Below are 21,490 nucleotides of genomic sequence, written 5' to 3'. Positions count from 1 at the left end.
GGTAGTCTGCCTCGGGTAATAACACTGTAGACGACTGGAAATTCAGCGTTGAACAGAGGAAGCCGAGGGTAACTTTTGCGCGTCGTCAACGTCCAATCGTCAAGCCTTCGCGGCGGCGGAGATGGAGCCCCCACCGCACTCCTTGCACCGAGAGCGACGACGACCGTGCTCGCAGATTCCAGACCCACCGCACTCCTTGCACTGAGAGCGTACACGACCGTGCTCGCAGATTGATGCCCCGCCGCACTCCTTGCACTTAGAGCGCCGACGACCGTGCTCGCAGATTTGAGACCCACCGCACTCCTTGCACTGAGAGCGTACACGACCGTGCTCGCAGATTGATGCCCCGCCGCACTCCTTGCAGAGAGAGCGCTGACGGCCGTGTTCGCAGAATGATGCACCACCGCACTCCTTGCACCGGTGGCGCTGACGGCCGTGCACGCAGATTCCAACCCCGCCGCACTCCTTGCACTGAGGGCGCCGACGACCGTGCTCGCAGATTGATGCCCCACCGCACTCCTTGCACTGAGAGCGCTCACGGCCGTGCTCGCAGATTGATGCCCCACCGCACTCCTTGCACTTAGAGCGCTCACGAGCGTGCACGCAGATTGATGCCCCACCGCACTCCTTGCACTTAGAGCGCCGACGACCGTGCTCGCAGATTGCGCCCCCACCGCACTCCTTGCAGCCATGGCGCTGGCGACCGTGCTCGCAGATTCCAGACCCGCCGCACTCCTTGCACCGAGAGCGCTGCTTCCCGTGCGGACAAGCGCTGCACACCTTGCAATTCGACCGCCACTTCACCCCGTGCTCGCAAGGCCCCTTCGTGGGAGGGCCCCTCTTCCGCTTCGTCCCCTTGCTCGACGCGTCCTCCGTCACCCCCACCTCGACGTCCACATCCGGGAGCACCCTACTCACGTTCGGCCGCCAGATCGCTGGCATCCACCCCCGCGCCCCGTCCAAGTGCCCCGCCGGTTTGAACAGAGGAAAATCTGCGTCAGCGTTGAGCTCGACACACTTCAATCGGCGGTGCCGAATTTGGCAGTCCCTCGGCGCGCGTCGGTCGCCCATTGGAGGAGGATGGCGGGACCGGGTAAGTACGGGGGTTTCGACCCACCGCCCGACGAAGCCGTCCCGGAGCCCGCGCCCGGCGTGGTGGACCTGGCGGGCAGGAACCTCGCGGAGTTTCCGGCGGTGACCAAAGCGCTGCGCGCCGCGGTCGAGATCAACCTCGAGGGCAACGAGCTCGTCTCCGTCCCGACCGGCGTTCTCTCGCGGCTCACGCGGTTGGAGACCCTGCGCCTCACCGGATGCGCGCTGACGCACCTCCCCGAGGACCTCGGCCGGTGCGAGTCCATCGCGCGGCTCTTCGCCGGGGCGAACCGCATCACCGACGCGTCGCCCGCCTTTGAGCTCCCGTGCGGGGTGCACGTCGGGCTCTCGCACAATCGGATCGGTCAGCTGCCGCCGCCCGAGGTCACCGCGCGCGCCGAGGCTCTCATGTCCCTGGATCTCACGCACAACGATCTGTGCGTCGCGGACGACGCCCTCGCGTCGCTCGCGGCGATGCCGTCCCTCAGGGCGCTGTCGCTCGCGGGGAACCCCATGGCGATGGCGCCGGGCTTTTCGCGCGCCGTCGCCGACGCGATTCCGGAGCTGCTGATGCTGGACGGCGTCAGGCTGGAGCGGCCGCCGCCGGGCCACGCCGAGGACGACAGCCGTGCGCCGCCGACGAAGGCTGCGCCCGCGACGGTGACGATCAAGTTCAAGGTGACGAACGCGTCGTGCGAGCCGGATCCGCCGATGGATCATCTCGGGGACGAACGCGACGGTGACGACGAGAAGGGATCCCGGACGGAGGACGTCAACCGAGAGAAGGGTGAGGGCGGCGGAGGTGTTCCGGAAGACGGGGAGAAGGTCGAGGGTGACGGCGGGGAAGGCGGAGAAGGGGTGCCCGAGGAAGGGGTGCCCGAGGAAGGGGAGGCCGAGCCCGAACCCGAGGCCGAGGCTGACGAATCGGAGTTTTTCGTGCGGTTCAGCGTGGCGCCCGCCGCCGGCGACGACGACGACGACGCCGGTACCTTCGCGATCCCGAGAAGACGACGAACTCCGCCCGAGCCCGAGGGCGGCGAGGGCGGCGGCGAGGGTGCCGAGGGTGCCGAGGGTGCCGAGGGCGGAGAGGGCGACGCCGGAGAGGGCGACGCCGGAGAGGCGACTGACGAGGTCGCCGCCGCCGCCGCCGCCGTCGTCGAGGAGGACCCGGACGACCCGGACACCACCTTCTACGCCGACCTACCCCTGACCGTCGCGACGCGGGACCTGTTGCACCGCGGGGTGACCTTCGAGATGTGCAAGGTGGAGATGGTCCCGAGGGTTGACGACTCGCCGAAGGAGCCGAGGGAGGACGCCGACGCCGGGGGCGACGCGGAGGGTGCCGAGGGGCAACCCGAGGGGCAATCCGAGGGGCCATCCGAGGGGCAATCCGAGCTCGTCGAGCGCGTCACCGTCGTGGGCGTCGCCGTCGTCAGGCTCGGGTCGCTCCTCTCCGGCGTCTCCCGGGAGTGGAGCGGCGAAGTCGACTTTACGAGAGTGGCGCCGATGTATCGAAAGACGCCCGTCGGGGAGGTGCTCGTGGCGTTGGGCGGGGACGGGTCGGGCGCGGGGGAACGCGCGGGACGGGCGACGGTGACGTGCGTGATGCACGCGACGAGGCCCGTCGTCGAAGGGGACGGCGGAGGTGAGGAGGGCGAGGAGACCGCGGCGGAGGAGTAGAGGCTTGCGACGAGTCGGTTGAAATTTTCACGGGATAACAACCGAGTTTTTTTTGTCAGTTTTTTGAACGCATCAGTAGTCGGGGCACGGGCCGAAGCCGCGCCGGGGTCCTCCGGGCGCGATGAAGCAGCGCGAACGGATCGGGCTCCTCCCGCCCGTCCGCACCAGCGATGTCCTCGTGTTCTCCTCCCGCCGCAAGCCCTTCCGCAGGCGCGACAACGGCGTCGCCCGCACCCCCCGCGTGCGCACCCCTTTTTTCAAGCGGATGGCGAGGCGGCTGAGGACGGCGCGGCTCATGGAACGCGCGGGGTTGCGGTTCGTCGCGGCGCCGCGGAGGCTGGAGGCTGCCTACGACGATGATCGCGCCGATGCGAGGGGGGAGGGGCGCACGGACGCGGTCGTGGAGCGGGAGCGGGAGGAGGAAAAGGAGGAGCGCGACGAGGGCCCCGACGACGACGGCGACGCCGAGGACGACGACGTCGATCGATCCGCGTCGTCGTCGGACTCGGACGAGATTCAGATCACCGGGGAGATCGCCGCGACGCCCCCGCCGCGGGGCACCGCGCCGTCGCTCACTCCCGCCGCCGCCGTCGCGCTCGCCTCCCGCGCGCTTCGCCTCACGCTCAAGCGCGAGCGCGGTCACGGCAACTGCATGTTCTGCGCCTTCGCGTCGGGGCTCAACTCGTGGCTCGAACGCGGGGGACGCGCGACGCCCGGCTGGCGGCACTACGTCCGGCCCCTGTCCGAGCGCGAGGACGCCGCCGCGCTGCACGGCGCGGTCGCCGGTTCGAACCGCGGCGGGGTCGAATGGACCCACCTGCGCCGCGCGCTGGTCCGGGCCCTCGAGGACACCGTCGCGGATGCGCGAAAGAGGGACAGGGACCGGGTTATGACGCAGCTGTGCGCGGGCGAGGAGGGAAGGGCGTGGCTGAGACGGGGAAAGTTCGCCCGGGCGTTGCCTTACGAGCGGTTCCGCGCGCACCTCGACGTGATGGCGAAAGACGCGGCGCCCCACTCGGGACGCGACACGTGGACGAGGTTCTGGGGTACCGACGTCGAGGTCACCGCGCTTTGCGCCGCTTTGGGCGTAGCCGCGGTGGTCGTCGAGTGCGCCGACAATCACGGGGGTGTTCACGGTGGGAGATCGCCGTATTACCTCGCGGTGCCCGCGGACGTCGCGGAGGAGACGGCGGCGGCGGACGGCGGCGGGTGGGATCGATTCGTGAAGTACGACGGCACGAAGAGGATTCGGATGCGACCCGGTAGGTACATGCCGCACGGCGAGTGGGTGGGCGAGTCGTTGGAGTTTACACCGACCAACCGACCGACGGGCGTGCGACTGCGCGTTCTGCGGGTGCGCGAGGGGTCGAAAAAGGCGGTCAAAGCGTGGAAGGGGGGCGGCGAGTGGGGCGAGGGCGGCGGGGCGGGGGGGAAGAGGCGTTACATCCCCGCGATTGTCGTCGTTCACGCGCCGGGTCACTTTGACTCGTTGCAGCCGCGCGAGGGGACGACGCTGGTGTTGGAGCGAAGCGGGTGAGATTGGCTTTTAATTAAGCGACGGTACGGGTAACGATGTGAAGGCTAACCGGTCGATCGTCCATCACATCGTCTCGGCGTCAGCGAGTGGGTTCGAAGGAACCGGTTCGTTGACGAGCGTTTTGCGTTTTTGCGTTTTTGCGTTTATGCGTCAGTACGCGGCGACCTTGACGGCGGCGTCAGCGGGCACGTGCTCGACCGCCACCGCCGTCCCTCCCACGTGGGTCTCCGACGCTGCGACGCCTTGAACCAGCTCGCGCGCGGCGGCGACGGCGGCGTCGCGTTCGTCGCGGCGTTTTTTCGCCGCGGCGACGGCCGCGGCTCGAGCTCGGTCGCAGACGGCGTACTCGGCGAAGGCGGCGTGGTACTCGTTGTCTGGGTCCCACCCCTTGGACGGACCGTTCCAGTGGATGGAGCCCATGTTGACGCGGTCGATGGATAGGTTGGGCTTCCACCCGTAGTTGACGACGTTCCAGTTCCACGCGAGGGCGTGGGTGCGATCCCAGAGCGTGCACATCATGAGCGGCTGTGTGTTGAACGTGCAGATGTTCAGCAGCCCTCGGCGGATGAGCGACTCGCATCGCTGAGGAATCCCGCGGAACAGCCCGATCGTCGCGACGTAATACCCCGCGTTGAACGGATACATGCGGCGGTGGTCCAGGCCGTGCCGCTTGCAGAAGATCAGGAACCTCACGCGGTCCCGCCACGACGTCAGGCCCAGCGATCGGAACACGGTCCTGCTCGCGTCCAAGCCCACGACGAGGAACTGTCCGTCGACGTTCGCCTCGCGGAACCTGGCGCGGAGCTCGAGGTCGTGCGCGTGCACGTCGCCGTACACGATCTTATCGACGTCCATGAAGACGTACGTGTTCCTCGGGTCCGACGCGAGCGAGGGAAACATGTCCGCGACGAAGAACCTGGCGTAGTTCATGAGGTTGCTCGTCCGCTTGACGCCGAGCATCGCGGAAACGCGGCGGTACCACGGGACGATCGTCGGGACGGAGTGGACGTCCACCACCTCGAGGGCGCGAACCTTGTCCCCGAAGAGCGCCTCGAGCTCTTCCGCGCACGCCTCGATCCTCGAGCTCTCGAGCCCGACGTGGAGGTGCAGGTCGTTCGGGGTGGCGCAGTTGGCGACGATCGAGTTTATCGTCGCGAACAAGCCTTGCTCGATGTTCTCGTCGCACAGCAGCACGACGTGCGTGGGTGGCGGCGCGACGTTGAAGGCGGGGTCGACGCACATGTCGGGCACGCGGGGGGTCGAGCGGAATCCCGCGGCAGCCGCGGAGCGGGTCGGGTCGAAGCCCGAGTCGAAGCGAATGGAAGGTTGTGTCCCTTGGAAACGACAAAACGCCTGTTCGTCATCAGTTGGAATCTTCGCCCCGTGCCGCGTCTGATCTCCAGTTGATTCTTTTTCAGTCGGGTGAACGCTTTGCGTGCGTCGGAGTGGCGGGAAACTCTCACGAGATCTCGCGCATTTTCACGCGCAATCTTGCCCCAGCTTTGCTGACTCGACTGCCGGGAAATTTATTCACCCGTTGTGTCGAAAAGGGGCCTTCTCGTCGGGACCCGGGCGCATTCCCCCACGCGCGAACGAAGCGACGCGGCGGATCTCGAGAGACGATGGGCGCGGGTATATCCGTAGTCACGCTGGAGCGTCGGGAGGACGGCGAGGTGCGCGCGCGTCCCCTTCCAGCCCCCGCGCCCTCCCTCCCGTTATCCCGCACCAAATAATTCAACCCCCAAACTCGTTATCTCCCGGGCTTTTGTTGCACCGCCGAGGGGCACCGCGCGTGACCCTTCCCTTCCCTCCCGCTTTTCCATCCCCGCGCGTTTGTAGATACACTCGTTCGGAGTCCAGCCGCTGACCCCGCGCGAGGGCGAGACCGGCTTCACCATCGTCCGCGCGCCCCGGGGCGCCTACCTCGCCGACACCGACGGAGGAGGGGTGTCGCCCGAGTTTCTGCGCGAGGTGTCCGCGGCGAGTCGCGGGGCGGGCGGTGACTCACCGGGCGAAGACGGAGGCGGGGACGCGTCCGCGCCGGCGGGCGACGCGTTGGCGATCGCACGCAGCGGGCCCTACGGCCGAGCCGCGGGGGTTCCCACACGCGTCACCCGCTTCCTCGCGGTCACCGCGGCGCCGCCCCGCGCGAGGGAGGAGGAGCCGCCCGCCCCGCCCCAGCGGCCCCGGACCAGATTCCCCACGTTGACGAGGATGTACAACTACGTGAGGGGCCGCCGACCTCCGCCCTCCCCGACGTCGTCGAGCGCCGCCGCCGCCGGGCCGCTCGCGCTCGCCGGCGCCGAGCGCGACGCGTCCGATCCCGCGACGCCCGATCGCGCCGGGGACTCGGCCAATCGGCCAACCAACGATTTTACCGACGACGACGACGCGGAGGTTCGCGCGCATTCCACCTCGGGTCTTCGCCGCCGCCGCGTCGCCGCCGCCGCCGCCGCTCGCGTTCCTCCGTCCGGTTCGGGCCCCGGGGCGCGATCGCCCAGCCACGCGCTCCGCGACGCGGTCGAGCGCGTGGCGCGCGAGCTCGGCATCAACACTTTGAACAACGGCGGCGCCGACGCCTCGAACAATTCCGCGGATCCTCCCTTGGATCGCTCGGCTTGGGACGACGTGGACGAAGCCGGCGCGCCGACGCCCGAGGCGCTTCGAGCCCGCGTCGCCTTCCTCGCCGAGACGATGACGTCGGTGCTCCGCGAGTTTGACGCCCGGTTGCAGCGCGCGGGACACAGCAGCACGCGGATGCTTGGCGACGGCGGCAAGAGGCCGGCGACGCGGGAGGAGGTTGACGCGCTTCCCACGCGCGCCGCCGGCGACGCCGATTGCGCCCGCTGCTCCGACGCGAGCGGCGCCGCGCGCGATGGACGGACCGCGGACGGCGTCGACGCGCAGGGACCGCAGTGTTACGTGTGCCTCGGCGAGTACGAGCGCGGGGAGACGCTGCGGACGCTGCCGTGCGGCCACGCGTTTCACGCGGAGTGCGTGGATAGGTGGCTGCTGGAGATGCGGGGCGCGTGTCCGACGTGCAGGGCGCCCATCGGCGACCGACTCTCTAAGGGGGCCGCTTCAGGGACCGGGGCGGCGGCTCCTCCTCCGCGGCTGGCGCTGCCGAGCCCGGAGCCGCGGGGGTTTGCCGCGGTGCCGTCGGAGTCGAACCCGAGGGTGCTCCTCCTCCCGGGCCCGGCGGTTGCGTCGCACTGATTCATTTCGATTCATTGTCACGGACGATTATTTCTTGACGCGTGCGCCGCGTCTACGTTTGTAATGTTAACGATTCTTTTCTCGATTCTCACCGATTCTTGCGTCTCTTCGCGACTGGCATGAACTGCCCCTCCGCGGCGGCGTGACCCTGTTCGCCGGCTTCGAACCTCGCCGCCGTCTTCTCCCGAATGGTCTCTACGTCATCGCTCTCCGCGGCGCGCTCGATTGTGAGCCTGCGCCCGTACAGGTGCGTCCCCGCGAGCGCCTCGAGCGCCGCCGACGCCTCGCGCTTGGTGGACAACTCGACAAACGCGAAACCCCGGTGCGAGCCGTCAAACTTCTTCGGCAGGCGGCACGATTTGAGCGTGCCGAAGGGGTTGAAGAGCTTCTGAATGTCGCGTTTCGTGGCCTCGAACGCCACGTTACGAACGACGATCTTCGTCGCGCTCGTGCCCTTGGGAACCTTATCCTTATCCTTATCGTCGCCGCCGCCGCCGCCGCCGCCGCCGCCGCCGCCGCCGCCGCGTGACGAAATCTCGAGCCTGAGCGCGCGGCCGTCCAGCTCTTTGCCCTGCATCGCGCGCTTCGCGGACCTCGCCGCGCCCGGGGAGTCAAACTCGACGAAACCATACCCGCGGGACAGGTTCGCGCCGCCCGGACCCTTCTGCGTCGCCACCGTCGCCGCCAACACCCGACCGGAGGCGGCGGCGGCGGCGCGAAGAAAGTGAGCTCGAAGGCTCGCATCCGTCGTGTTGAAAGATAGGCCCTTGACGAAGAGCCGCGTGGCCTCCGCGTCGCCCGCGGTGTCGTCGTCGTCGTCGTCTGAATTTTTCGCCTTGGCGTTCACGATGGCGTCCCTCTCCCGCATCTTCTGGAGGCCCAAACCGCCGCCGTCGATCTTGGGCGTCCGAGCCGGGGCGCCGTTGACTGTTCCCACGGGCTGGTCGCCGGTGAAGATCCCCTCGGGCGCCCACTCGACGTAGATGGGCACGTGCCTGTACCGCTTGTACGCGAGGCCCTTGAACGCCTTCCTCGCGTCGCCGGGTTCCAGCCACTCGACGACGGCGATGGTCTTCGTGTCCGGCAACACCATCCGGGCCACCCCGCCAAACCGCTCGCACAGCCCGCGAAGCTCGTTAACCTCCGACTCAAACGGAAGGTTCTTCAAGAGTATCGCCACGTTGCTGCGCTTCACGCCGCCGACGCCGCCCCCGCTCTTGTTCGCGTTCGCCCCGCTCGAAGCCGCGGCGGCTTCCAGAGCGCCAGGGTCCACCCCCGCGGCGGAGAGCTGGTCTTTGGTGTCAGCGATGACCTGCGCCTCGCCGAGCGCCATTCGAACCGCCACGTCGTTTTCGCCGCTCTCGAGGAGGTCAGCCTTGCTGACCCCGTACTTGGCCGCGACGGCCGCCGCGACGGTGTCCTGGCGCATGAACAGGGAGTTCCAAGCCGCGCGGTTGGTGCCCGCGTCCCTCTTGAGCCGCTCCTCGCGACTCCGCTTGAAATTTCCGTCCGCGCCGTCTTCGCCGTTGAAATTTTCACCGTTCAAATTTGCTCCAACCGCGTCACCGGAGGGCGGGCGCCTCGCGGGCAGGAGGTGGATGAGTCGGCCCTGGAAGATGCTCCCGTCGAGCTCTTCCATCGCCCGCGACGCGTTCTCCGGCAGGGCGTACGTTATGTACGCCAGTCCCTTGCTCCTCTTCGTGGCCTTATCGGCGAGGATGAACACGCCGGCGAGGTTGCCGTAAGGGGCGAAATGCGCGGCGACTTCCTCCTCGGTGGCGGTGAACGGGAGGTTGCGGACGAACAATCGGCCGGTCTCCGCGACCGCCTCCATGTCCTCCGCGGTGACCTCCTCGACCTTCGGCTTGTCGTCCTTCTTTGGCTCGTCGGTCGCCTTGGGTTTCTTGTCGGGGGTGGACGCGTCAGCCTTCTCAGCCCCTTCCTCGCCATCCTCGTCCTCGCCCTCCTCGTCCTCGTCCTCCTCCGAGGCGCCGGGATCGTCCTCCAGGTCGTCGATGCCCTCCATGTCACTGTCGAACTCGCTGTCCTCGTCCCCGTCCTCTCCGTCCTCGCCCTCCTCGCCCTCGTCGTCCTCTGAGTCGCTAAAGTTCTTTGCCGATTTTCTCCGAAGGTAGTCGAGGTCGTCGAGCTCCTCGTCGTCGGCGTCGTCGTCGACCCTCTCGTCCGAGTCCGACTCGTCGCTCTCGCTCTCGTCCGACATCTCCCGCCCCGTCTTGCGCCGCTTCGGTCCTTCCTTCGTCTTTGTCTTTTTCGTCTTTTTCGTCTTCTCGTTCCTTCGCTTTCCAGCGGCGTACCGGCCTTCCTCGTCGTCGTCGTCGTCGTCGGAGTCGCCGCCAATCTCCTGGTACTCGTCGTCGTCGCTGTCGCCGTCGTCGTCGTCGTCGTCGTCAAACTCCGGCGGCGCCTCGTCCTCGTCCGACGCGACGGCGTCCGCCGGACCTTTCCCACCGTCGTCCGTCGCGAGCGCCGCCGCGCCGAGCTCACCCCCCGCGGCGCGCTCCGCCTCCACGTCAGCCGCCTGGTTATCCCACATGCGCTGCTGCGAGCGCGGCGCCATGAGCCTCATGAACTCGGTCAGCTTCGGATCCGCGGCGATGGCGTCGTCGATCTCTTTCTCGAAGGCTTCCTTCTTCGCGCGCTTCATCTTCTTGAGCTCGCGCACGCCGATGAACCGCTCGGCGTCGGCCGCCTTGGCCTCCCGCGCCGCGCGCTCCTCCGGAGTCTCGTGCGTCCTGCGGTGCGCGGAAGATCCCTCCGAGTGCTTGCTCCACGGTCGCGGGAGCTGCGCGGACTTGACCGCCCTCGCGTACTCCACCTGCACCCTGCTCGTGTCTATGAAGGTGTTGTGGAAGTACTCCAGCGCCTTGACCGCGTCCGCGGTGGTCTTGTACCCGACGAAGGCCATCTGGCGCGACTTGCCGTCCCTGGAGATGGTTCGGAGGGTGAGGCGTCGGCGGCGGCGGCGGCGTCAGCGGGGGGTGCGCGGTCGGGGGCACGGCGGCCGTCGCGGGTGAAACATCGCGGGGTTCGGGGCGACCGGACGCGTCACGTCGCTCGACGAGAGAGGGAAGAACGATGAAGACGGGTCGTGCGGCACGGATGGGGCGTCGCGGCGCGCGGCGAGGCTCGAGAGCGGTGGACTCACCCGGTCTTGAGGATCTTGACATCGGTCACCTCGCCGCGCTCGGCGAAGTGCTCCCGAAGACGGTCTTCTTTGAGATGCTTGGGGATATTTTTGACGCATAAGCGACTCGAGGGTGGTGCGGGTTCCTGCTCCTCGCCGTAGTACGGGAGCGGCTCCTCGCGCCCGTTCGCGACCGCCGCAGCCATGGAGCCCGGGCGGCGGAGCAAAATGAAATGCGGAGAGTGGGCACCGATAACCGAACTCGTGACGCCTGGCCAGAAGTTCGTCCGGTAGTGCACCAGGCAGGGCAAACAGTTTGGCTAGATTTTCTGCTGGTGCTGAGCTCAAAATTTCCTGACTGCGACGTTGTGCTCACGCCAATGCCAATTGCATACACTACGACTTTCAGTCCTAAAAATGCCCGCGCCTCTTCGGAATCCAGAAAGCCTACTCATATTCGGAATCACGTTTTTCCGACGGCACATTTTTCCCGATCCGACCGGCGCCGAGCACACCTAGGGGCGCTCGGAGGAGTTCGGGATGGGTTGCGGCGCCTCTCAGCCCGCGAGCGAGAACGCAGAGCATCCGCGGCCTCGGGAGAAGCCCAGGGGCGAGGACATCGACGCGGCGTCGTCGTCCAAAGCATCGTCGTCCAAAGGGAAAGGGAGCGGAAGGCGATTGCCAATCAGCGAGGGTGGAGAGGCGCGCGACGTGATTGTCCTGTTCGGCCCTCCGGGCGCTGGGAAGGGATCGCAGGCGCCGCATATCGTCGCCAAGCTGAACATCCCGCACATATCCGTGGGCGGAATCATGCGGGACGCGATCGAGGAGCGCACGCCCCTCGGGCTCGTGTGCAGGGAGGTGATGGAGGCGGACGGCTTAATCACCGACGACGTCGTCGCCGGGCTCATCCGCGAGCGAATCGCGCGCAAGGATTGCGACCGCGGCTTCGTCATGGACGGCTTCCCGCGCACCGTCGAGCAGGCGCAGACCTTCGACGACGTCCTCGCGTATACCCACGAGCGAGTCACGCGGATCGTCGTCCTCGAGGCCCCCGACGACGTCCTCGAGCGAAGGGTCGCGGGCCGGTGGCAACACAAGGCATCCGGCCGAACGTACCACGCCGCGACGGCCCCGCCGAGGTCGCTGCCGCCCGGCGTGACGCCCAGCGGCGCCAACATGCTGGACGACGAGACGGGCGAGCCCCTCGTGCGACGCCTCGACGACCAGGAGGCGACGCTGCGGCGGAGGCTTCAGGGGTACAAGGCGCAGGTGTCCTCCGTGCTGACGCACTACGCGTCCGAGTCGAGCTCCGCGGTGACTTCCGTGGATGCTAACCAGCGCCCGGAGCACGTGAGGGCGTGCGTGGCGTGTGCGTTGGAGGGGAGGGCGCAGCCGGCGTCGGTGCCGTTCGAGATGGGGCACGTCGTTGGCTCGGTCGGCGTCGGGGGATCGGACAGCGGCGGAGGAGTGGGAGTGGAAGGGGACGAAGCCGCGGAGGGTGAGGAGGAGCCCGGGTCGTCGGGTGACGGGGCGGACGATGATTCGACGCAGGTTGCGTTCCAGCCCCTGCCGGAGTCGCCGAGGCACCACTCGTGGATGGCCGGCGGCGGCGAGACCTCACTCCAGCCGGAGCCGATAGCCGCCTCGTGACGAGAGAAGGGGGGAGGACCGTTCCGTGCTGTTAAGTGTTAGCGAGTTGGCAATGAACTCCGGCTGAAATCGAATCCTCGGGCGAATCGACACCCAGACACGGAGACGCGACGGTTTCGTCTCTTCACTTCCGGCAGCGCGAGGCCGCGCACGCTCGTCAGTCTCCCCCAACACCGCCGGCGCGTCCCCTCCGACGACGGAGCAGCGCACATGCCCTCCGTCGCCTCCTTCATGATGCCTGCTTGCAAGTGCGTGACCGCGTGCCCGGAGGACAAGTTGCGCTCCGTGGTCGACTCCCTGGTCAACGAGAAGATCGGCTGCGTCGTCGTCGTCGACACGCTCTCGAGAAAAGCCGTGGGCATCATAACGAAGCAGGACGTGAATAGGTACTTTCTCTCTGAGGTGAGCGCCCGAAACGCACGCTCAGTTCCCCGGCCTTTTCCGTCCTCCTTTGACGTCTTATCGCGACCCGCCCCCCGGAAAGCCACGACAAAACGCGCCCCGATACGACCCGACGACGGCACCCTCCCCAAACCGCTCACCGTCCGAGGAAACTCCCCTCCCTCTCTCCACAAAAGTTCTCGGAAGAATTTTTTCAGTTCGTCTCCTCCCGCGCCACCCCGCCGCAGATCCCTCTGGACACGCCAGTCAGCGAGGTCATGAGCACCAACCTGCACCCGGCGAGGCCCGACATGCACAGGGACGACGCCGCGGAGCTGCTCCAGCGCGAGAAGATTCACCACGCGATCGTCGTTGGCGAGGACGGGAAGTTTGTCGGTAAGATCCAAAACTACAGATCAGATGACGCTCCACCGGTGTCGTTACCTGTGCTCATATTATAGGGCTGTTCTCCTCGTGGGACATCGCTCGGGAGTGCGCGCTCGACGCGAAGGTGAGCAACGTAGTGAGCGTGCGATGGGCGACGCACTGACCCGGGCCCGTTCCGCCCATCAGGCGTTTCCGTACAATCGAGAGCAGTTCCTGAGGTAGAGAGGTGAGACTTTCTGTTCCTTCGCAGGCGTGGCCGTACAACAGGGAGACGGGATGGACCAAGTTCGGGGCGAAGAGCGGTAACGGCAAGTAGAGTCGGGGGACGGGTCCGGTAATCGACCGCCGCGTTGGTTCCGCCCGTGACTCCGGAGGCTCCTCCTTCGACTTCACCGCAGCCGACGTCGCCGTGTACCTTCGTACCTCTGTTCAACGCGACAACCTCGTCTAAGCTCTAAACCTCCGCACGTCTCGCGCCCACGTGCTCCGCCACCCTCACGAAATCGTCGAGCGTCAGACGCGCCTCCGCGCTCCCGCCGCCGACCTCCCGCCCCATCGCCGGCGCCCCCGCCGCCACCGCCTCCGCCGCCACCGCCATCATCCTCGCCACGTCGCCCTCCGACCACTCGTAAAATCCGTGCGCCCTGCACGCGTCCAACAGCTCCCTGCGACCGATCGTCACCCGGTCGATCGTGACGTGCCCCCGCCTCATCGCGACGCGGTTCGCGGCGGGCTGGATCGATCGAAACGCGGCGGCGACGTCCTCGGCAAAGTCCGCGGGAGTCGGCGGCGGAGCCTTCTCCCTCCCCTTCTCCCTCCCCTTCGCCCTCGCCTTCTCGCTCGCCTTTTCCGCGGCGGTCGTCGCGTTCGAGATCGTCGTCGTCGTTCGCGCGGGCTCCCGGCGTCGCGGCGGCGGGCTCGTCGCCGCCGGCGCGGTGACTGGTCCCGACGCGAACGGCGCTCGATCGCGAGGGTCAAGGGTTAAGGGTTTAGGGTTAACGGCGGCGGGAAGCGCGAACGCGCTCCGTCGTCGGAAGTTTGCGTTCATCGCGCCGTCGGTCGCGTAGGGCGCGAGCCGCCCGAGTGTCGCCGGGTTGGGGAGTCGGTACAGGCTCGCGGCGGTCGCGGGTCGCTCGGGATTGCGCGCCGGTTTCCTCCGGGTCGCCTTCGCCTTCACGGCGACGACGGGCTCGACCGCGTCGTCATCGTCGTCGTCGTCATCGTCGTCGGTCGATCCGTCGGCGTCTTCCTCGTCCTCCGAGCCGTCGAAGCTGTCGTCGTCGTCGTCTCCGGCTTCGCCCTTGCCCACGTAGAACCTCCCGGTGCGCGTCGCGACGGTCGACGCGCGCGTCGACCGGCGCGCGGGCTCGCCGCCGCCCGCGTCGCGCGCGCGAGCCTTCCTCTTCCTCTCCCTCTCCCTCCTCCTCCTCGCCTCGTCGTCGTCGTCGACGTCGTCGTCCGCCGCGATGCGCGTCGCCGCGACAATCTCCGGCACACCGAGACGATGGAGCACCTCCCTGTTCTTCGCGAGTCGCGCCTCTCGCTCCATCTCGTACTCCGTCATCGTCTCGACCGCCTTGGGCGCCCGCGCCTTGGGCCCCATCTTCCCCACCTCCTCGTCTCCGCGCGTGCTCGGCAATGAGGACGAGTCAGGTGGGAGAAGCCGGAAAAAATCAATAAATCAGCGCATTCGTTCACAGCGGAACAGTCATTTCATGGATGAATTCTTTTTTCTCTCCCGATGCGCGTACGGAAAAATCTCTAAAGCGAAGAATATAAATGCGCAGACGTGCACTGTGAAACAGTCAGAGAAACGATGAGATCTCCGAAAAATTGGAATGACACGTCAAAAACGTCGAAACGACCAATCAAAAGAGTGTCGCACGCGTCCCGAGGCCGAACTTTCTCTCCGGAACCGGCAACCGAGTCTCGGAACTCCGAGGAGTCATTGTCGCACACGCGCGGCGCCCCGACCCGCCGAACGCTCCGCCCCCCCCGGTAACCCTTTCAAACGATGAGCCTCACCCTCGCCACGGCGGGCGGGCTCAGGGTCCTCGCCCCGCCTCGGGCTCCGCGACCCGTCGAGAAAGCAATTCAACAACGAGCGAAAAGCGCCCGGAAAAGCGCCCCGCCCCGCGGGGGCTCCGGGGCGGTCGACCTCTTGGACGCGGACGCGCGCGAACGAGGGATGTGCGAGGCTCTCGGGTTGACCCTCGCGGGTTTCGCGGCTTCCGCAATCATCGCCGGCGCCGCGGCCGCTCACGACGTCGTCGACGTCGCGGAAGTCAGCGCAGGGCTGTACAATTCCGGGAAGGACATCGGCATGGGAATGTCGGGAATGTCCGGCGACGGCGACGCGAAGGGAATGAAGATGTCACCCGCCTCGAAGCCAAGGGCGGGCGAACCCAAGGGCTCGCACGCCTCCCCCGCGTGGGAGGTCTGGGCCTACTCGCAGGCCGCGCCGCCCTACATCGCCGACGGAGCCACCGTCGTCGGCGGCGACGGCGAGATCAAGCGCGCGGGCACGAACGAGTGGACCTGCCTCGCGGGAAACGGCCGAACGCGACCGGCCGACGGCTGGCCCAGCGTGCACGTCGCGTCGCCCATCTGCGCGGACCCCGAGGGCATGAAGTGGATCCAGGCCTACGTGTCCGGCAAGACGCCCAAGCTCGAGCGCGATACGGTGAGTTCGTAAGAGACGGGCGTCGAATCAATCGGTCGACTCTCGAGCCAGTCACCAGTTGCCTTTTTGGACCCTTTTTTTCCACCCGCCGCGCCAAGACGACCGTCGCGACTGACTCCGCTTTCCACTCTGCTCAGATCATCTACATGCAGGCCGGCGACGAGGGCTACGACAACACCGACCCGACCGTCGTCGAGAAGAAGGACGCCAAGCCCGGTCAGTGGATCGAGTCCGGCGGCCACGTCATGCTGATGCCGAAAGATCCCAAAGCCATCGCCAAGTTCACCGACGACTTCAACTCCGGCAGCCCGTACATCATGTTCGGCGGTACGCCTTACGCGCACGTCATGATCCCCACCGACGGCGCGTACTACCAGTACCAGAAGGGTAGGTGAAGGGGATGCGCCGCACGCCTGCCTGTATTGCTAAAGTCCACAACCCCCGCTCATTTGTAAAAAAACATCGCACATGGTAAAATTTCCAGCGAAGCCGCTTCGTTGTCACAAGGGTGACGTCACCCGCGCGAGCCACTGCTCTTCCTCGCGCGTCGAAGCACGATGACGACCCTCGCGTATCGACCCGCGGTTGTCGCGCCGCGCGCATCGTTCGCGCCCCGCCGCGGTCCCGTCGCTCGCGCCGCGCCCTCCGTCTCCGTCGCGCCCTCTCCGCGCGTCAGCCTCGGACTTGCCGGCCATCGCGGTGCCCAGTCGTCGCGTATCGTTCGAGCGCGGTTCTTCGGCCCTTTCAAGCGCAAGGACGCCACGACCGCCGTCGAGCCCGCACCAACGCCAACGCCCGAGCCCGAGGACACGTCCGCGAGCTTCGACCTCCTCGACCTTTGCTCCGGCGCCGCCGACGCCGTCGCCGTCGCCGCCCAGGCTTGGGAACGCGTCGACGACGTCGTCATGGGCGGCGTCAGCTCCAGCGCCATCGGACCGGACCTCGCGGGACGCACCTGCCTGGTGTGGGCGGGCAAGTGCAGGACCCAGGGAGGCGGGTTCACCGGATGCCGCTCCGTCGCCCTCAAAACCCCGCTCGACCTCACCGCCTTCGACGGCATCTCCATCGTCTGCGGCCTCGAGTCCGACGACGAGCCCGCGCGACGCACGTGGAAAGCCACCGTGCGAACGCAGAACAACCGCGGCGAGGTGGTCTACCAGGCATCCTTCGTTCCCCCCGTCGCGAGTAAGGATCCCACCTCGAAGGACGGCTTCCTTCCCGCCGAGGTTCGCATCCCCTGGGAGAGTTTCCGTCTGGTCCGCGGTCCCGTCGTCGTCCCCAACGTTCCGCCCCTCTCCGCCGATCAGTGCTCGGCGGTGTACGGGCTCGGCCTGATCATGTCGAGGTTCGGTCCGAACGGGCCGATGCCGGACTTTCGCGACGGGCCCTTCCGACTGGCGCTGCACTCGTACGGCGTGTACGTCTCGAACGGTGAGGGTGTCGAGCCGCCGACGACGCTGCCGCGGGCGGCGATGCTCGGGGATAGGAGCAGCGAGAACAGCGGGCGGACGAAGAACTCGCCCCTCTCGCTCGTGCTCGGGCCCCTGATCAAGCTCGTGTTCTCGGAGAAGGCGCGACGGCGGCGGCGGTGTCGGGAGCTGCTCAAGGAGCGGTACGGGATCGGCGAGTTCGGCGCGCGGTTCGGTAAGGGGCGGCGGATGAAGGCGGCTCGGCTCGGGGGGGAATTGATCGCCTTCAAGGAGGGGGCGCGGGAGCTCGTCAGGGACGCGGTCGCCGCGGCGCTGACCCTGCCGCTTCGCGGGCTGTTCGTGCTGATATCGAAAGTCGCGGCGCTGGTGCGCGCCGTCAAAGGGGAGAAGAAGCTCCCGCCGATGAGGTGAGCGACGTTAACGGTTCACAGTTTCCTTCAAAGTTAAAAAGTTAAGGGTTAACAACGCCGGATGACCTCCGCGGCGGCACGCCTTCGCCTCCCCGTCCGGCTTCTGCGGGCTTGGTCAGTATGACGTAATGGCACGCCTCGTCCCGCGGCGTGTCCCGGTCCTCTACGTACCCGAGCCGTTCGTAAAACCTCGCCGCCGCCGCGTTGGTCTTGAGCACCGTCAGCATCGTCCGCGCCATGCGGGTGTTCTCCGCGATGGATTCGACGCGGGCCATCAGCGCTCGACCGACGCCCCGGCCCCTGGCGTCGTCCTCCACCTGCAGCTCGTACACGTACGCGACCGGGGTGCCGTCCGAGTCCTCCACCTCGAATCGAAAGTGCACGAACCCCATCGGGCCGTCGTCGTCGTCCCCGCGGAAGGCGACGATGAATCGCGCGTCCGAGTGCGCCAGCTCGCGCCGCTTCTCCGGGTTGCTCCAGCCCCAGGTCCGCTCGTACATCGCCTCCATGTTGCGCTTGGTCAGGTCGAAGCACCACCGCCTGAGCCGGTCGGGGAGCTGATCGACGACGTATCCGCGCGTCGCGGAAGGTCCGTCGGACGAAGACGAACCCATCATCGTCGGCCCCAGCTTCGCGGCGGTGCCCACGAGCGCCGCGACGTCGCGCGCGGCGTTGGCGGCGGCGACGAGCTCCCGCGGCGACGGCTCGTCCCTCTTCCTCTTCCTCTTCTGTTCCGCGCGCCCAGCCTCCCCCCGCTCTCGAGGCGGGTCGCCTTCCGCATCCCCCGCCTCGGCGCTCCGTCGACGCCCCATCGCCGAGGGGAGTGGCGCGGACAGGTTTTCCGTCCGGGCGCGGTTCCGTTCGCCGCCAACGCGTAATTGCGCTACTCGCGGCACAGCCAAACAGTCACCCGGCGGTGGGTGAATCGGAATATTTCGTGCGCCTCGAACCGCTTTCGAGTGCTCGGGGCCCTCTCGAGAGTAACATCGATTGAATCGACATTTGGATTAGACTTCCCCACGCAGATTTTCTCGTTACGCCGTGACGAATGGAGAACGTGAGTCAAAGAAGCTTTTCATTGGCTGACGACGTTTTCGTCTCGATGCGGACCAATGGAAATCTCCGAAAAAATCATAAAAAGGGAGTCAACCACAGCCAAAAATTCACAAGGACTCCCGCGTTTTGATTGGCTGCCAGTCGTTCCCGTCGATTTTGCTGCTGCAGTATTGGCCCTTCCGGTCTCGGTTTCAAAGCCTTCGCCGGGCGAACTCCGGTCGCCATTACCGCACCCTACACCAGCAAGATGGCCGCTATCGCTTCCCTCAACGCCGTGGCTCCGGTGAGTACTCCGCACGGGAGCTATCCGTCGATCGGCGCGCCTGTTCGCGCGGTCGTGCCGCGCGCACCGCGCGTTTTCCGCGCGCCCATCTGGAAACGAGTGTTAAACGGAACCGACGGAGCGGTGTCTCAAAACGTGGGCGGAAGGGTTTTCGATGCGCCCGACGCGCGCCCATCTTGCCGTCTCGTGGCATCGCGAGGCGACGAGAGGCGCATCTCGAGCCTTCGGATGACTCTTCACACCCTCAGTGAGACGCGTGCACCGCTCGCGGACCCAAACATTCGATCGCTACGCGCGAGGCGCGACGTTTTCGGACCGCGCGTGATCCGGCTTATCGCTGACTTCGCCCCCCTCTCTCGCGCCCCATCCTCTCCTCAGGCCAAGCTCTCCTCCAAGATGTCCACGGGCATCAAGGCCCAGGCTAAGGTCGCCGCCAAGGTACGCACACGACACGCCCATGGGAACCCGTTCGAGCCCGCGCGGGACGCGATCGGGCGACGCGCGCGCGAGACACACGCGCCCGCGCCCCGATGGTGATCCCCGCCCCCTCTGGGGATAGGGTGCGGAATCTGCACCCGCGGGTGCCGCGCCGCTCGCGCTCGCGTCCGCCTCGCGCCAAACTCCTTCGTCTCGACACGACGCTGATCCGCGCACCTCCTCCTCGTCTCCCCTAATAACCACCAGGCTCCCGTCGCCGTGGTGTCCTGCTCCGCGGAGAAGGCTGCGACCAAGGTTGCCGCCATCGCCGCGGCTGCCGCCATCGCCGTCGCCGCGCCCATGGTTGCCCCCGAGGAGGCTTTCGCGCGCGACGTGCAGCCCTACGCCGGCCTCACCCCCTGCAAGAAGAACAAGGCGTTCGCCAAGCGCGAGAAGCAGGAGATCAAGGCTCTCGAGAAGCGCCTCAAGAAGTACGACCCCGAGTCTGCCCCCGCGCTCGCTCTCAAGGCGACCATGGACAAGACGTCCCAGCGCTTCAAGAACTACGGCGAGGCTGGCCTCCTCTGCGGCGCCGACGGCCTGCCCCACCTGATCGTGGACGGTAACCTCGAGCACCTCGGCGAGTTCGCCATCCCCGGCCTCGGCTTCCTCTACGTCGCCGGCTGGATCGGCTACGCCGGCCGCTCTTACGTCATGCTCAACAAGGAGAAGGCGAAGCCCACCGAGGGTGAGATCATCATCGACGTGCCCACCGCGCTCGGCCTGATGATGGCGGCTGGTGCGTGGCCCGTGAAGGCGTTCTTCGAGCTTAAGAACGGCACCCTCACCGCCCCGGAGTCCGAGATCACCGTCTCCCCCCGCTAAACCTAAACGGGCTCTCCGACGCACGACTCGAGATCGAGTGCGAATCAGAGTTCGGTTTTTCAAAAAAACGCGGCGGCGGCGGCCCGGCGAGGGCGCTTGGCTCGGGGTACACGCGCGTGGCGTGTGCCTCGATGGGTTTCTCTAGTGAGTATTAGTTCAATGCAAAGGAAAAAATTAAACGAAGACGACGACGCGCGGCGGATCGTCGCACCCGTCCCGCCGACGACGCGAGGCGTTGACACTTGGTAGCATCACCGCAAAGCGTCGGATCATCAGAAACAGAATGCCCCGCGTGATCTTGAAGGCCGGGTGACGCGTCGTGCGACAACGCACATCCGTCGAGCGCGCCGACGCTCGGGTGTCGCGCTCCGCCCGGATCGGTCATGCACGCCGGTGCCTCCGCGTCCCTCTCACCCGGCGCGGCGCGCCTGCGCGCGTCGCGACCCGCGTCCGCCAGCGCGTCGCGCGTCGCTCGCGCGCGCGCCTTCGTGCCTCGCGCCTTCTTCGGTGGCGGGAGGAAGTCCGCAGCTGCCAAGGTGCCCGCGGTGCCGTTCCCGAATGGCACGCCGGGCCCCGACGGCATCGTGCCGGGAGTCGGCAAGGGCATGCCCAAGTGGCCGGAGGTGTGGGAGTGGCTCAACTACGAGAAGCGCATGCAGACGGTGGACTCCGCCGAGGCTGTCGCCATGATGCGCAAGGGCGCGGTGCTCCTCGACGTGCGGTTCGACCCGGACTACGAGAAGTGGTCCGTGCCGGGCTCCGTCCACGTGCCCTACGTCACCGGCGGTGTCCTCGCCAAGATGCGACTCCCGGGGTTCAAGCGCAAGAACGAGGACTTCGTCCGCCTCGTCCGCGAGGCGATCCCGGACAAGAGGACGAAGATCATCCTCGCGTGCATCTGGGGCGGGTCGCTGGTGCGCGAGCCGCCCAAGAACCGCGGCCTCACCGACGATACCAAGGGCGCGGGATCCCTCCCGGGCGCCTTTGAACTCTACCAGGACGGGTACGAGAACCTCTATCACCTCTACGGCGGCGTGAACCAGTACTATCAGGACTGCGCATTCGACCCGAACTTGCCCGAGGGCGAGGGCGTGTGGCCGGGCGACTTGGAGTGGTTCGGGTACAGGCAGTTCATCCAGAAGGACAGGCTCAAGGGGCAGCGCGACGACTGATAGAACGTTGCTTTCTTATTATCCGAAACCCTAGTGCTAGCCTCGATCTCACCGCGCGGTGAC

The 21,490-nt window shown here is 67.1% G+C and overlaps 14 protein-coding genes across 14 annotated transcripts; 9 read left to right on the top strand and 5 right to left on the bottom strand.

Annotated features, from left to right (window-relative positions):
- Positions 1 to 99: 99 nt before the first annotated feature.
- Positions 100 to 942, bottom strand: MICPUN_58077 (predicted protein; the record flags this gene model as incomplete). The annotated part of the gene is made up of 1 exon (XM_002501433.1): positions 100 to 942. One exon carries the CDS (start codon positions 940 to 942, stop codon positions 100 to 102), a length of 843 nt encoding a protein of 280 aa, XP_002501479.1.
- Positions 943 to 1,698: 756 nt separating this feature from the next.
- On the top strand, positions 1,699 to 2,829 carry MICPUN_108142 (hypothetical protein). The gene has a single exon (XM_002501835.1). It carries the CDS (start codon positions 1,804 to 1,806, stop codon positions 2,770 to 2,772), a length of 969 nt encoding a protein of 322 aa, XP_002501881.1. The 5' UTR covers positions 1,699 to 1,803; the 3' UTR covers positions 2,773 to 2,829.
- Positions 2,830 to 2,893: 64 nt separating this feature from the next.
- On the top strand, positions 2,894 to 4,340 carry MICPUN_58075 (predicted protein; the record flags this gene model as incomplete). The annotated part of the gene is made up of 1 exon (XM_002501834.1): positions 2,894 to 4,340. One exon carries the CDS (start codon positions 2,894 to 2,896, stop codon positions 4,307 to 4,309), a length of 1,416 nt encoding a protein of 471 aa, XP_002501880.1. The 3' UTR covers positions 4,310 to 4,340.
- A 119-nt stretch (positions 4,341 to 4,459) lies between these two features.
- Positions 4,460 to 5,551, bottom strand: MICPUN_58074 (predicted protein; the record flags this gene model as incomplete). The annotated part of the gene is made up of 1 exon (XM_002501432.1): positions 4,460 to 5,551. The coding sequence occupies one exon, from the start codon at positions 5,549 to 5,551 to the stop codon at positions 4,460 to 4,462; it is 1,092 nt and encodes a 363-aa protein (XP_002501478.1).
- Positions 5,552 to 6,490: 939 nt separating this feature from the next.
- Positions 6,491 to 7,612, top strand: MICPUN_108141 (predicted protein). The gene has a single exon (XM_002501833.1). The coding sequence runs from the start codon at positions 6,524 to 6,526 to the stop codon at positions 7,523 to 7,525; it is 1,002 nt and encodes a 333-aa protein (XP_002501879.1). The 5' UTR covers positions 6,491 to 6,523; the 3' UTR covers positions 7,526 to 7,612.
- Position 7,613: 1 nt separating this feature from the next.
- Positions 7,614 to 10,876, bottom strand: MICPUN_81062 (predicted protein; the record flags this gene model as incomplete). Its single annotated transcript, XM_002501431.1, has 3 exons — positions 7,614 to 9,844; positions 10,031 to 10,470; positions 10,692 to 10,876. The coding sequence occupies 3 exons, from the start codon at positions 10,874 to 10,876 to the stop codon at positions 7,614 to 7,616; spliced, it is 2,856 nt and encodes a 951-aa protein (XP_002501477.1).
- Positions 10,877 to 11,210: 334 nt separating this feature from the next.
- On the top strand, positions 11,211 to 12,418 carry MICPUN_58071 (adenylate kinase; the record flags this gene model as incomplete). Its single annotated transcript, XM_002501832.1, has 1 exon — positions 11,211 to 12,418. One exon carries the CDS (start codon positions 11,211 to 11,213, stop codon positions 12,321 to 12,323), a length of 1,113 nt encoding a protein of 370 aa, XP_002501878.1. The 3' UTR covers positions 12,324 to 12,418.
- Positions 12,419 to 12,533: 115 nt separating this feature from the next.
- On the top strand, positions 12,534 to 13,407 carry MICPUN_58070 (predicted protein; the record flags this gene model as incomplete). The annotated part of the gene is made up of 3 exons (XM_002501831.1): positions 12,534 to 12,725; positions 12,902 to 13,150; positions 13,342 to 13,407. 3 exons carry the CDS (start codon positions 12,534 to 12,536, stop codon positions 13,405 to 13,407), a joined length of 507 nt encoding a protein of 168 aa, XP_002501877.1.
- A 138-nt stretch (positions 13,408 to 13,545) lies between these two features.
- On the bottom strand, positions 13,546 to 14,694 carry MICPUN_58069 (predicted protein; the record flags this gene model as incomplete). The annotated part of the gene is made up of 1 exon (XM_002501430.1): positions 13,546 to 14,694. One exon carries the CDS (start codon positions 14,692 to 14,694, stop codon positions 13,546 to 13,548), a length of 1,149 nt encoding a protein of 382 aa, XP_002501476.1.
- Positions 14,695 to 15,105: 411 nt separating this feature from the next.
- MICPUN_105477 (hypothetical protein) lies at positions 15,106 to 16,200 on the top strand (the record flags this gene model as incomplete). Its single annotated transcript, XM_002501830.1, has 2 exons — positions 15,106 to 15,774; positions 15,912 to 16,200. The coding sequence occupies 2 exons, from the start codon at positions 15,106 to 15,108 to the stop codon at positions 16,167 to 16,169; spliced, it is 927 nt and encodes a 308-aa protein (XP_002501876.1). The 3' UTR covers positions 16,170 to 16,200.
- A 131-nt stretch (positions 16,201 to 16,331) lies between these two features.
- MICPUN_58067 (predicted protein) lies at positions 16,332 to 17,615 on the top strand (the record flags this gene model as incomplete). Its single annotated transcript, XM_002501829.1, has 1 exon — positions 16,332 to 17,615. The coding sequence occupies one exon, from the start codon at positions 16,332 to 16,334 to the stop codon at positions 17,613 to 17,615; it is 1,284 nt and encodes a 427-aa protein (XP_002501875.1).
- A 136-nt stretch (positions 17,616 to 17,751) lies between these two features.
- On the bottom strand, positions 17,752 to 18,159 carry MICPUN_72973 (predicted protein; the record flags this gene model as incomplete). The annotated part of the gene is made up of 1 exon (XM_002501429.1): positions 17,752 to 18,159. A coding segment is annotated over one exon (408 nt), but the record flags the coding sequence as incomplete, so codon positions are not given.
- A 743-nt stretch (positions 18,160 to 18,902) lies between these two features.
- PSAF (photosystem I subunit III, chloroplast precursor) lies at positions 18,903 to 20,439 on the top strand. Its single transcript, XM_002501828.1, has 3 exons — positions 18,903 to 18,953; positions 19,332 to 19,391; positions 19,638 to 20,439. Exons 1-3 carry the CDS (start codon positions 18,918 to 18,920, stop codon positions 20,253 to 20,255), a joined length of 714 nt encoding a protein of 237 aa, XP_002501874.1. The 5' UTR covers positions 18,903 to 18,917; the 3' UTR covers positions 20,256 to 20,439.
- A 199-nt stretch (positions 20,440 to 20,638) lies between these two features.
- Positions 20,639 to 21,427, top strand: MICPUN_58064 (predicted protein; the record flags this gene model as incomplete). Its single annotated transcript, XM_002501827.1, has 1 exon — positions 20,639 to 21,427. The coding sequence occupies one exon, from the start codon at positions 20,639 to 20,641 to the stop codon at positions 21,425 to 21,427; it is 789 nt and encodes a 262-aa protein (XP_002501873.1).
- Positions 21,428 to 21,490: the final 63 nt, after the last annotated feature.

This window comes from Micromonas commoda, chromosome 4 (genome assembly GCF_000090985.2).
Source record: "Micromonas commoda chromosome 4, complete sequence".
In the NCBI taxonomy this organism is placed as follows: Eukaryota; Viridiplantae; Chlorophyta; class Mamiellophyceae; order Mamiellales; family Mamiellaceae; genus Micromonas; species Micromonas commoda.
Note: the sequence above shows the minus strand (reverse complement) of the source record. Positions and strands in the feature narration are given on the sequence as shown.